The following is a 14382-nucleotide window of genomic DNA, read 5'->3' on the forward strand; positions in this document are numbered from 1 at the left end:
CGAGCCATCAGCCCAGAGCCTGACGCGGGGCTCGAACTCACGGACCGCGAGATCGTGACCTGGCTGAAGTCGGACGCTTAACCGACTGCGCCACCCAGGCGCCCCCCACACATTCTAACTTAAAGGAGTTTCATGAGCAAAATCTGAAGTTACTTATTTTGTTCCATGATCTACTGTGTTTCTAAATGAGCTCTACCATTGTGGTTTTTCCCCCTCCTACTTCATAAGAGATCAATGAGCCTTTATGTTTTTTAACATAAAATACAGTTACCTTTTTGCCCTTAATACTGCTATAGACTCGACATCTTTCCAAGAAATTTCTCCCCTTGCAATGATGACAGCTTTTGTATGCATTTTTTTTCTTTCCATAAGTATTGAAATACCATAGCAAAAACCAAAACCAAAAGAAAAAAAGAGCAAGTCAATTAAGAAAAGAGATCTTAAGAGAATTCAAGATTTATTTCGTGTTTTATTGACCCTTACAGGTTATGTAGAAGTGCTGGTGATACCTGCTGGAGCAAGAAGAATCAAAGTTGTGGAGGAAAAGCCGGCACATAGCTATTTAGGTAACCTGACACAGAGCCGATCCAAGTACGAGCCCCACTCCCTGCCCTGACAGTTCTGTAATGACGAAGACATCAATCTGTTTCTAGTTACATGTTTGAATTTCCCAGGAAGCACCTCTTGTCATATCGAGTAGGAATTTCTTTCCTTCTCTCCCAGGGACTTATCAGAGCAAAAGCAATCTGGTTGTCTATGTTTTTGGGAGAGTATAAATTGCTTCCACATGTTATGCTGTGTTATAAAAAAAAAACTCATTGGAGGATTTAGGTATGTTTTATTTCACACATATGCAGACATATTTCATAAACATGTTTATTTCATATATGCATATACACATTCACATTTATTGCATGTACAAATGCATATATGTGTGTGTCTGTGCATATGATTCCTTTAGAAATAGAAAATCTTGTGGGATTCTCAAAAAAATTCTGACATACTGAAAGGATTTAATGTTTTGATGGGAAATGGTGCTGTTTCCTTTCCTCACTTTACGTATATTCACCTATGAAGAGAGTATTTTAAATGTTTAAGTATTGCATATGGAAAGAATTGTATCAGCTATTTTAATTAGGCCAATTAATGATTTAAATATATGAAAGAAAATGCTCAGTTGCCAAAATACATATTGCTCACATATCAAAATTACAAACCAATTAAGTCATATGAAATGGTTGTCTGTAGTTATGGCATCCATGGATTAAAGGGATCTAATGTGATTAGGTCTGGTAAAAGAGTAAATATTCTACGTATAAGATCATATCATCTGCAATCAGAAATAATTGTACTTCTTTCTTTCTGATTTGAATGCCTTTTATGCTTCTGAATTCGGTTTGCTAGTGTATTGTTGAGAATTTTTAAATCAATGTTCATAAGGGAAGCTCCTGTGTAGTTTTCTTTTTTTTGTAGTGTCTTTGTCTAGCTTTGGTATCAAAAATGAGCTAGGCCTCCTAAGTGTGAATTAGGAAGTCTTCCCTCCAATTCAGTTCTTTGGAAAATGTGAGGATTGATGTTGGTTTTTCTTTAGATGTTGCATAGAATTTACCAGTGAAGCCATTTTAACATCCAGTAATTTTCTTTTGGGGGATACTTTTGATTATTGATTCAGTATCCTTGCTAGTTATAAGTATTTGTGATTCGGTCTTGGTAAGATTTGTGTTTCCAGGAATTTGTACACTTCTTTTAGGCTATCCAATTTGTTAGCATATAAATTTTTAAAATTTTTATTCAAGTATAGTTGCCATACAATGTTCTATTAGTTTCAGGTGCACAATATAGTGATTGGACAGCTTTATACATTGCACAGTGCTCACCGTGACAAATGTAGTAGCCTTCTGTTACCATATGGTTTTATTATAATTAACTGTATTCCCCAAGCTGTAATTTTAACCCCCATGACTTATTTATTTTATAACTGGAAGTTTGTACCTCTTAGTCCCCTTCACCTATTTTGCCCATCCCTCCACTGCTCTGTCTGTCTAGCAGCTACCAGTTTCTTGTCTGTATTTATAAGTCTGTTTCTGTTCGTTCATTTGAGATTACATATAAATGAAATCAAGTCGTCTTTCTCTGTGTGACTTATTTCACTTCGCATAATACTCTAGGTCCACCTATGTTGTCAGAAATGACAAGAGCTCACTCTTTTTTTTTGACTGAGTGATATTTCATTGTGTATATGCACCACACCTTCTTATCTCTTGGTGGACACTGAGATTACTTCCGTATCTTGGCCATTGTAAATAATGCTGCAGTAAACATGCGGGTGCATATATCTTTTTGAATTAGTGTTTCCATTTTCCTTGGGTAAATAGAAGGTGGAATTACTGGATTGTATGGCGTTTCTATTTTTAATTTTTTGAGAAATTTCTGTACTGTTTTCCACAGTGGCTACACCAGTTTGCATTCCCACCAACAGTACATGAGGGTTTCTTTTTCTCCACAACCTAGTTAAAGCTTCTTACTTCTTGTCTGTTTGATATGAGCCATTCTGACTGGCATGAGAATTATTACAGTACATTTCTTACCATCCTTTTTATTTCTGCAGCATCGGTTGTAACGTCTGCACTTTCATTTCTGACTTTTCAGTTGTCTTTTTTATTTTTCTTTCTTAGTCAAGTGCAGCTAAAGTTTTGTTGATTTTGTTCACCTGTTCAATGAACCAATTTCTGGTTTTGTTAGTTTTCTCTATTATTTTTCTATTCTCTATTTCATTTATCTCTGCTCTAATCTTTATTATTTTCTTCTTTAGGTAGCTTTGGGTTTAGTGTGTTCTTTTTCTAGTTCCTTAGCTTATAAAGTCAGGTTGTTAACATTATAAGATCTTCTTTTTTTAATGTAAGCATTTGTTGCTCTAAGTTTCCACCCACAGCACTGCTTTTGCTGTGTCCTCTACATTTTGCTATGTTGTGTTTTCATTTCCATTTGTCTCAAGATATTTCCTAATTTCCCTCATAATTTCTTCTTTGATCCATTGGCTTTTTGAGTGTTGTTTCATTTCCACATTGATGAATTTTCCAGTTTTCCCTGTTACTGATTTCTAAATCATTTCCCATTGTGGTCAGAGAAGATACTTTGTATGATATCTATCTTTTAGGACACGGGTATCTTTTTGGGGGCCATTATTTATGACCCCACAGTCACTAATTTCTATCCAGGAGTTTATACCACAACTAGTTCTTCTTGATAGTTGCCTTTACCACTCTAATACATCAGCAAGTCCTGTCAGTTACTCAGATATATCACTTTCTCTCCATAACCACCGTGACCCCCCACTCAAGCTACTCTCTGCTGCATTGTCCTGCTTTATTTTCTTCAGAGCACCTACCACCAGCACCACTGAGTTTTCTTCTCTGTTTGCATACGTGCTTTTATATTGTGTATCTTCCAGTGTTAATTTTGAAGTCAGGGATCATTTTTCTCAGAGCTTTATCCACAGTAACTAAAGCAGACTCTGGCACACAGAAAGTAATAAAGACTTTTTTTGAGTGAATTTTAATTAAAAAAAGATGGTTCATACTTGTATAGTAATTAGTATGGGTGAGTTCTTTAAATATATCTGCTAAATAGATCTTCACATGTCTGTGAAGTAGGCACCACTAATTTTTTTTTTAAATCAAAAACTAGAGGACCAGAGAGTTTAAGTTTCTTTCCCAAGATCATACATCTAAAAAACCATGATCTTAGATTTAAGCCCAAGCAGTGTGGCCATTGTATCTGGTTCCTACTGTCTCTTTTTACTTTTTGTTTTTTTTTTTAATTCATTGTCTCTCACATTATGCTTGTGATTTTAAAGTACATGTCCTATATGAACAAATTTTCCTTGAACTTCCCCCCAATCTCCCTCTTTCCCCCCATTTCTTAACTAATGAGATCAATTGTATAGCATTAATTCAGGGGAATATAAATCATGAAGTGGTGGTTTTCTTCTCCCGTCACTACCTCCAGGTATGCCAGATCCCATCTTCTTTCCCTTATGTATATCTCTAAACATAAATCTCCAACCACTTTTTGTTATGAGAAGAGCATTTAATTTAAAAACGGAATCCCATGTCTTTTTTTTTTTAATTTGTTTAATGTTTATGTACTTTTGAGAGAGAGAGAGAGAGAGAGAGAGAGAGAGAGACAGGGCATGAGGTGGGGAGAGGCAGAGAGAAAGGAAGACACAGAATCTGAAGCAGACTGCAGCCTCTGAGTGTCAGCACAGAGCCCAACATGGGCCTAGAACCCATGAACCGTGAGGTCATGACCTGAGCCAAAGTCAGACGCTTAACCGACTGAGCCACCCAGGCGCCCCAGAATCCCACGTCTTTGTTAAGTCTCTGGCCTCATGATTGTCACTTTTCTTTGTGCTTAGAATTAAGCATAAGTTACTAGGGTCTCTTACTTTTTAAGGAAATAGCATGAGTGCTCCTGAACAGTCTGAATACTACTTGGGAGATGCATGTTGAAAATAGAAGTTTCCTTACTTCTTAACTGAATCAATCACAGCTATCCTGATGAATTAGGAGAAGGGTGCAAGGATGAAGAGAAAGTGGCCAGTGGTATGGTCCAGTCACAGACTGGGAATGGGAAGAACTCAGTGGCTTCTAGAGACATTGAAGTAGTTGAGCTCATGAAACTTGGTGAGAATGGTTGTGTGGATAGAAAGTAAAGTTCAAGGATCACTTCTAGGTTTATGGATTAAACAACTGGGCAAATAATAATGGCATTTGCTGAGATAGCACACATGGATGAGAGGAAATTTTGGGGGAAAATGGCACAGTATTAAAATCCTCGATTTTAAGCCTAAAATCTTAGATTTCAAGCCTATCATAGAGAATACATATCATAAACCACATTTCCTAAAGGCTTCTTTGGACATTGGAAGGAAGTTATTGAAAATCTTTATCTGAAATAGCATCAGGAAAATGGATTATTTCCTGGAAAGCTGATCTTTAACAAATTAACTTGTCTATATAAAACTATAATTTCATTGGAGACAGTTAATTCCCTCCCAATACAATTATTCTTTTACATTACTCGCTGAATTATATTCCCATATGTAATTATTATCTGCATTTCTGAATATCATGGCTCAGTTTTGTTAATAATTAATCAGGAAGTCCAAAATGGAGAGCAGTTCAGATCGACCATATGTTATATCTTTACAAAAATCACTGTAGCTTATGATTCTTAAAAGTCTAATAAAAAAGGTCATATGGGCCCATTTACCTTGCCTGCAGTTTTGCCTGCAAACCACTATGGAAAAACTTTTCACTAAAAACACTTTAAACTGTTGAGCAAATTACAAAAGGAGGAAAAAAAGAACACTTTTTTAAACTTACCTCTAAAATGGAAAGAAATTAAGGAGCCTTCACGTGCCAAAAACAAAGTAAGAACAGGAAGCCAAGTATTAGGCTGACCGAAATCCCAGTTAAGCTTAATCCTGGTGACCAGTTTAGATTTTGAGCACCAGGATACACGGTGGACAGAAAACAAAGCCTGAGGCTCTATAAAGTAGAAGCTCTAACAGGAGACACCTAAATAAAGCAGGACCCCAAAGGACTACAAGCTCAGCTTGAAGGAGACAAAGAAATAGATTTGCTCCATCAAAGATCAGGAAATGTGTCGGTATTAATTTTGATACTAGGTGGAAGTAGAAAATCAACCTCCCTGAGGGTTCGTAACCCAAAGAAAATGCGCCTATGGATTCATAGCACCATTTTACCCAACTATGAAGTACAAAACTCCAAGACATTTATTTTAATGAAGTTACCAAGGTGGCTGGCATATGCAAAGGCAAATCCTTTTTGAAGTAATGCACATTCAAACCAGGCCTCAAAGGAATTTTATAAGGTTCAACAAATAAAATTTTGTAGTAAAGAAATGTTCAGAAAACACAAAAGGAAATAAACATTATGAGCAGTGAACATAAATAAACAGTAAAAATAAGGGAGAGCAGAATCAGATACACATTTGCATCATATACAGAAAATATAAAACTCTTATAGTTAATTGTTTTAAAATATTAAAATATTTTTAAAATATTAAAATCAAAATATTTTAAAATATTAAAAATATTTTTAAAACAAAAATATATAAATATTAAAATTTTAAATAAATAAAATTGTTTAAAATATTAAAAATTTAGAATATTAAAATTAAAAATATTTAAAATATTTAAAAAATATTTCATTAAAAAATTAAAAATATTAAAAATAAGCAAAAGTGGACTAAACACATTCAAATAGCCAAGTACAATTTTCAAAATTAAATTTTAAAAATTCAGTCAATCAATAGAATACAAGATAGAAGAAAAATAATAGAAATATACAGAAAAAATGAAAAAAGAAAGCACAAAATAAGATAGTGTAAATAAAACAAAACATACTAGCAGTCTTAGTATGCATTTAAAAACTAAAATCTCTAGTTAAAAGACAAAAATTGTCAGACGATTTTGAAAATAATTCAGGTATATGGTATTCATCTAAGATTCACAAAAACTGAAAATCAAAGAATGGAAAACTATACTAGGAAAAAGTAAAAACCAAAAAAATACTAATAGAGCCATAGTAATATAAGTCAGAACTCACTTTAAAGGAAAATGCATTGTCGGAGGTGAAAGAAGTCACAGAATAATTATCTAAGCATTTAAGTCATCATTAAATAATATAATTTTATAATTATATGAACCCAGGAATATAGCTTGAAAGCTTTTAAGCAAAAATTGACAAAGAAAACTGGGAAAATTTATCTTCATAGTGAAATTAAGCACAAATGTGGGCATGAACTGACTTCTAAACATAGTGCTGACGCAGCACAGAAGAGAAAGATATTCTTTAAACAAATAATGCTGGAATAACTGGGTATTTATATGAGGACCAAAAAAAATGAACTTTAGCCCCTACCTCTTATCATACATAAAAATTAAGTCAAAATGGATTGGAGATCTAAACAAAAAAGCTGAAATTCTAAAGCTTCTAGCAAAAAACATAAGAGAAAACCTTTAAGGCATTGTGCTTCACAAGGATTTCTTTACAATAGATGTACAAAAATACCAACCCTTTCACCCAAAAATGAATGTGTTTGATTTCACCAAGAGTAAAACTGTTGCTCTTTGAAAGACACCATTAAGAAAATTAAAAGGCAAGCCATAGTGTCAGATAAAAATTTGCAAAAACTTACTTTTTCTAAAAACACTTGGCTCTAAAATATATAAAAATGTAATTTTCCTGACTAATAGTTACAAATAAATCCCTTCTTTAAATGTTTGTTTTTGAGAGAGAGCACGAGTGAGGGAAGGGCAGAGAAAGAGGGAGACACAGAATCCAAAGCAGCTTCCAGGCTCTGAGCCATTAGCACAGAGCCCAAGGTGAACTCATGAACCTGGAGATCATGACCTGAGTCAAAGTGGGATTTTAACTGTCTGAGCCACCCAGGTGACCCTAAATACGAATAAATATTCTTAATCAATGTGTTACTTATGAAGGTAACAATGAAATACAGGTATTTACACGTTATCTTTTTTTTTTTTTTCTTTATTCATTTTGAGAGAGAGTGAGAGAGAGAGAGAGAGAGAGAGAGAGAGAGAGATAGATAGAACTAGAGTGGGGGAGGCACAGAGAATGAGACAGAATCTGAAGCAGGCTCCAGGCTCAGAGTCCCAAGCTCTCAGCACAGAGCCAGATGCGGGGCTTGAATTCAAAACAGCAAGATCATGACCCAAGCCAAAATCAGACACTTCACCGACTGAGCCACCCAGGTGCCCCTATATTTGTTATCTATCTCAGGAAAAATTATTTTTAGGAAGGAGCCCCTCCTCTTCTATTTTCTATTTTGTTTAAAATTGGTAGTATTTTTTCTTAAATGTTTGAATGTTGGTATTTTCTTTGTGGAAAGGTTTTTAAAGCCCAACTTAATTTCTTCAGTGCATGTGTGTGTACCATATATATATCCAGGTGGCTTTTTTTTGAGTCAGATTTGGTAATTGGTGTCTACAAAGAATTAACCCATTTCTTTACCTTCTCAAATTTATTGTCCTAAAGCTTTTTTTTGTCATATTTTTCTATTGTAATGCAGTGTCTGTGTTTGATCTTTTAAAATAACCAAGTTTTGGTGTCATTGATTGCCTTTGTTGTTGCTCTTTCTTATATATTTTAAGGTGGAAACTCAGATAATTGATTTCACTCCTTTATTCTTTGCTGTTATGACAGTTTATCTATCTAAACACTGATTTAGCTTCATATCACAATTTATAGATACTGTAATTTTAGTTAAAAATACTTTCAAATTACCATTGTAATTTTCTGATTTGACTGACCCATGGGTTATTTGTAAATGTACGATTTAATTTCCAAATATGTGTAAGTTTTTTAATAGGTATTTTGTTACTGGTTTCTAGTTTAAATCTGTGTGGTAAGAAAATACATTGAGTTTGATTTCAGTTGAGACTTGTTTCAATGACCCATGGCCTATGTTGGTTAATGTTCCATTTATACTTTAAAAAATTATATTCTGCAGTTGCTGACTCTTCTCTAAGCATCACTTAGCTCCATTTGGTTTATATTTTCTATATTCTTGTTTATTTTCTTTTTGCTTTATAAATTAGGAAAAGAGAACTATTGAAATCTCTGACTGAAATTGTGGATTTGTCTGTATCTCCATTCAATTAGGTCAGTTTTGCTTCATGCATTTTATTTTAAGATTTTTTTTTTATTTTTAAGTAATCCCTATACACAACATGGGGCTCGAACTTACAACCCCAAGATCAAGAGTCTCACGCTCTAGTGACTGAGATAATCCGGTGCCCCTTGCTTCATGCATTTTTAATAAAATTTTTTTAAATGTTTTTATTTATTTTTGAGATAGAGAGAGACAGAGAATGAGCAGGGGAGGGACAGAGAGAGAGGGAGACACAGAACCTGAAGCAGGCTCCAGGCTCTGAGCGTCAGCACAGAGCCTGACACGGGGCTCGAACTCATGGATTGTGAGATCATGACCTGTGCTGAAGTCAGATGCTTAACTGACTGAGCCACCCAGGCTCCCAGCTTCATGAATTTTGATGCTTTTTCTGTTGTTCACTTAGGATTGTATCGTTTCCTTAATATATTTTTAATGGCATTTAGAATTTTGCATTTGAAGTAAGTTAAATTTAAATGACATTTAAAAAAATTTTTTTAACGTTTATTTATTTTTGAGACAGAGAGAGACACAGCATGAACGGGGGAGGGCAGAGAGAGAGGGAGACACAGAATCTGTAGCAGGCTCCAGGCTCTGAGCCATCAGCCAGAGCCAGACGCGGGGCTCAAACTCACGGATGACGAGATCGTGACCTGAGCTGAAGTCGGACGCTTAACCGACTGAGCCACCCAGGGGCCCCTTAAATGACATTTTAAAAAATCCCTTTTTTATCTCTGGAAATCCCTGAAGTCCATGCTGTCTGGTATTAATATAGTCAGTATATCTTTTTTTATGATTAGTGTCTCATGCTTAAGTTTCCCTATCCAGTTAGTTTTAATCTACCTATTTTTCTGAACTGAATGGAGTGGGGTCTTCTTTTCCCCTTCTGGCCTGACAGTCTCTCTCTTTTCACCAATATCCTTAGTGCATTTAAATATAATATAATTATGGGCATAGTGAATTATTTTCTGTGTTTTCCATGCCTTCTTATTCCTATTTCCCTATTTCTCTGTCTTCTATTTTTTAGCCTTACACTTAATCTCTTTTATTTGCTTATTAGCTACATATAACTCTTGTTTTATATCTTTAATGGTCACTTTAGGATTTACAAAATGCATTTTTTAACTTCTTACACTCTCTTTTCAAATTATATTATACCATTTTACATATAATACAAGTTCCTTAAAACAGTGTGCTTCCCTTTACCTGCTTCTCCCCCTTTTTGCTATTATGCATTTTATATCTACATTCCATCTAATCACTTTATTTCTACATATGCTTTAATCACCAAAACAGATGTAATCATATTTGCCTTAAAGCCAATCATCCTATAAAGAACTGATTAATGAAAAAGCTTACTTAAGTATTTTTATGCATTTACTGGTGCCAACATTCTTCAGGCCTTCACATAGACACCCATTTCCACCTGGAACCATGTCCTTTCTACTTGAAGAACATCTGTCCTTTTACATTTTTTTTCTTAATGTTTATTTATTTACTTTGAGAGAGAGACAGAGAATCCCAAGCAGGCTCTGCACTGATAGAGCAGAGCCCGATGCAGGGCTTGATCTCATGAACCGTAAGATCATGACCTGAAATCAAGAGTCAGATGCTAACCCGACTGAGCCACCCGGGCACCCCTGTGCTTTTTCATTTCTTGCAGAGCAACTCTGCTGGCAGAAAAATTATCAAATTTTGTTTTTTTGAGAGTGTATTTTTTTTTTCCTTTCTGAAGGATATTTTCACTGGATACAGAATTCTATATTTTGTTTGGTTTTCCTTTTTTTTTATTTTCTTTTTTCACTTTAAAGGTAATGTTTCATTGTCTTCTGGCTTGTATTAGTTCTGATAGTATATCCAGAAATTTTGTAATCCTTTTTCCTTATATATAATGTGCCTTTTTCCTCTCTGGCCATTTTTAAGATTATTCTTCACATCATTGGATTCCAGCAGTTTGATTATGATATGCCTTGGTATGGCTTTCTTTGTGCTTATCATGCTTGGGTTCCCTTGTACTGAATAGTACAGTAAGTTTATGGTGTTCATCAAATATAGAAAAAATTGGTGCATTATGTCTTCAAATAATTTTTCTGCCTACAACCTATTCTCTGGGATGCTAATTATACCAATGTGAGTTTATCACATTTCCTGTGAGTCTCTTCATTTTTTCAGCCTTTATTTTTCTCTTTGAATTCCAATTAGTTTCTAATCTATCAGCTGCTCTTCAAGTGTACTGGATTATTTTTCAATGTCTAATCTGCTCTTAAGCCCATTTAGTGAATTTATTGTTTCAGAGATTTTGTGTTTCTATTGTGAGAAATTTGATTTGCTTATGTTCTTAAAGTTTCCATTTTTCTCTTTAATATTACAGATTTTTCTTTAAACTCTTGTGCATACTGAACATATATAATAGTTGGGTTTTTTTTTTAAGTCTTGGTCTGCTGGTTTCATCATCTCTCTGGGTCTCATTTTATTAACAGATTTTTTCCCCCTGATTCTGGGTCACATTTTCTGACTTCTTCACATATCTAGTAATTTTTTGGTTGGATGCTGGACACTGTTAATGTGACAGTTCCGAATGGCTGTTGTTTTTTATTGAGTGTTGAGTTTTATTTTGCTGCCCACTCAATTTAATTTCACATCAGCTTAACTTCTTGTAGCTTTTGTAAAGGCTTTGTTAGGGTGGGTCCAGAGTGGCCTTTATTCTGGGACTAGTCCAGCCTTATTTCTAAAGTGCACATTTTCTAAGTGCTCCACTGAAGTCTCTGTGTGTTCAGTAAGATCTACCCACTCTGAATGAATAGAACTCGTATGTCTTCCAACCCTACATGAGATCCAGGAGTTGTATAGTTTCCAGGCCCTATGTAGTTGCTTTTTCCCAGCCTTGAGGAATCTCACCACACTTATTTACACTTTGGTATTTAGCCACAGGCTCAAAGGAACACCTCAGCAGATTTTTGGAGCTTGACTCTGTGTAGCTCCCTCTTCTCCAGTACTCCATAAAACAGATTCCAGATGCCTTAGCCAATTTGAACTCCATTCTCTGTGTCGTCATCTCACTGAAGCCGTTTTTATCTGTGCTTTTCTTGAGTTCCCCTTCCCTGTGGTTTGGTCTAGTAAAAATCTTCAGGCAGAAAGTCAAAACAATTTTAGAGATCTCATTTGTTCTCCTTCTCTTAGGGACCTCGGTTCTCTCTTGACATTGTCCAGTGTCTGAAAAGAGTTGTTTCATATATTTTTAGTTTTCTCATTGTTTAAAGTGGGGGAGTTAGTACACTTCCATTTGTTAAGGTACGGCCAGAAACAGGTTTTCTAAAATCCCATTTTAAAGCTAATGAATTAAAAACAAGAACATAAAATAAGAAACATCACATACACAGAGTGTTAATTCTTCATATGAGGTTGCTATTAAGCTTATAAATTATGTGGATTTTCAGGTACCTGTGCGTGCCATTTTGAGGGGAATGCAGAATTCCAGAAATGTCAGTTGAGTCTAAACATTATACTATAGCCACCCCCGGAAGGTTTTTAAAGGCATTTTTATTAGAGATTTTCAGGAAATGTTTCTTTATAATTATGTCCTGAGTATATGTTGAAATACAGGAACAATATGGAATTATACGGACCACAGTTACCAATCTAGGCCTAAAAGATTTCTTAAAATATTTAATAGATTTTAGAGAAATATAAGGAAATATTTTATCTTTTAGGCAAAATCATTTTTTAAGTCAGTTTAGCATTATCTGAAGTATATCCATTTGTAGATGGTAATAGCTGTTTGCAAAGTGGTAAGAGTTTTCTGTCACCATTATTTCCCTCTCAAATTTAAAATTCAAGGTAAAAGTGAATACTTACATATTTTTCATAAAATATCAAGCATATATATTTTCAGATTTATCTAAAGCGTACTTTATGGATAGTACATAATAATCTTATTATTTGGTAGAAATTAATATTGATAAGGTAAAATTTTGAAAATTTTGTTGATACATGACTTATAAAATGGAAATATTAGCACCAGAAAAATCCCTCAGTGGACCAGAAAAGCCTTAATAGAGAATTAATAATTTATTTTGTTAATTAAAATTTTTAAATGCAAATGACTCATAAGCAAATGAAAAATACCTTTAAACCCAATAGCAACTAAACAAGAGATTTTTTTTTAATCTACATTGTTCATAATTTAACTCCTGGTATTTCTCCTCACACATGTTCTTTTGCTTGTCTTTCCCATCTCATTATTTGTTGTCATAACCCACCTGTTTTCTCATCCTAAAAGCGTTGCATCATACCTCATACTTCCTATCACCCACGACAGCCAAGTCATCATCACATATTATCAGTTTCACTCCTAAATTCCCCTTGGTATTCTTCTCCAATACGTGAATCCAAGCTACCATTACTTTCAGTTGGGCTACTGTGTTAATGTTATATACTGTCTTCCGCATCCAAATTTGCTCCATATCGGTCCATTTCTATACAACATTGTTCACAAACTTCTATAGCTTTGTATTTTTTCTTAGGAAAAAAACTCTTAAAACATGAACAAGGCCTGTAAGGTCCGGCGATTCCTTACCTCTCCAGCCTCCTCCTATGATCCCCTTCAGCGCATCTGGTGTCCTGCATACTTGCTCCCTGATTCTCACCAAGCTGTGACCTTTAAGGCTTTCCCATGTGTAGCTCTCTCGGTCCGGAATGTTCTTTCTCTGCTTCTCTTTTCCCCTTGTTAACATCCTCAGGAAATGATATCTTTCAGACAGGTTTTCTTCATTCTTCCCACACGAGTTCCAGAGTATTCAGTTAGATTAGAAGTTCAATAAAGGCAGATAACATATTTATAATTGTTAATTTGGGGAGGTCCCAGAAGTTTTGAGCATTTCCTACTTTATGGCTGATAGCTGATAACTGTTCAGTCATGATGAAATATTATACAAGAAAAAGGTGCTTCCATGAGGTATTTGAAGCTGGGTACTCTTGGTCACTGTTACAGAAGCCTAAATTGATGCAACATTTGTGAAAATCAATTTAAAAATATTTTTCACAGTCTTTAAATGTTTAACGTATTTGGGTCTGTAATTCCAAATCTGGGATTCTGTCTGAGACAAATATTCAGATATACACATTATACGGTACATTTATCTGAGCATTATTTATAATATAAAAAACTTGGAGATGGTCAAATATTCAATCCATGAAGATTAGCTTAAACAATATTTAGGAAGATTTATTGGCTTACCTTATCAAAACATTTTCATAGAACTATGACATAAAAGCCTTCAATTAACCTTCACATAAATGTCTCTTAGAGAATTCAATTATGTGGAAGAGTCTGGAAGTTTCAATTAAAAAAAATCATTTGAAACAAAATAAGGACATGTTCAACTGTCATAATATTTTTGAACCTCTTTATAGCTCTACGAGACACTGGAAAGCAGTCTATTAATAGTGACTGGAAGATTGAACACTCGGGAGCATTCAACTTAGCGGGCACTACTGTTCATTATGTAAGACGAGGCCTCTGGGAGAAGATCTCCGCCAAAGGTCCTACCACATCACCTCTACACCTCCTGGTATGAGGGGACGAACTGATGACATTGCATAATCAGATTCCTATGGCAAAGGGCTTTCCCAGTGTACCTTGTCTTATCTTCTTTCCAAGGT

General features: G+C 34.7%; 1 protein-coding gene across 1 annotated transcript in view; it reads left to right on the plus strand.

Annotated features, from left to right (window-relative positions):
* ADAMTS19 (ADAM metallopeptidase with thrombospondin type 1 motif 19) overlaps nucleotides 1–14382 on the plus strand; it is a 238253-nt gene that overhangs the window by 173173 nt on the left and 50698 nt on the right. The window contains exons 16-17 of the mRNA XM_049649122.1: nucleotides 486–566; nucleotides 14134–14291. Of these exons, the coding sequence (XP_049505079.1) occupies nucleotides 486–566; nucleotides 14134–14291 (239 nt within the window). The remainder of the gene's footprint in view (nucleotides 1–485; nucleotides 567–14133; nucleotides 14292–14382) is intronic.

This window comes from Panthera uncia (genome assembly GCF_023721935.1).
Source record: "Panthera uncia isolate 11264 chromosome A1 unlocalized genomic scaffold, Puncia_PCG_1.0 HiC_scaffold_17, whole genome shotgun sequence".
Taxonomy (NCBI): domain Eukaryota; kingdom Metazoa; phylum Chordata; class Mammalia; order Carnivora; family Felidae; genus Panthera; species Panthera uncia.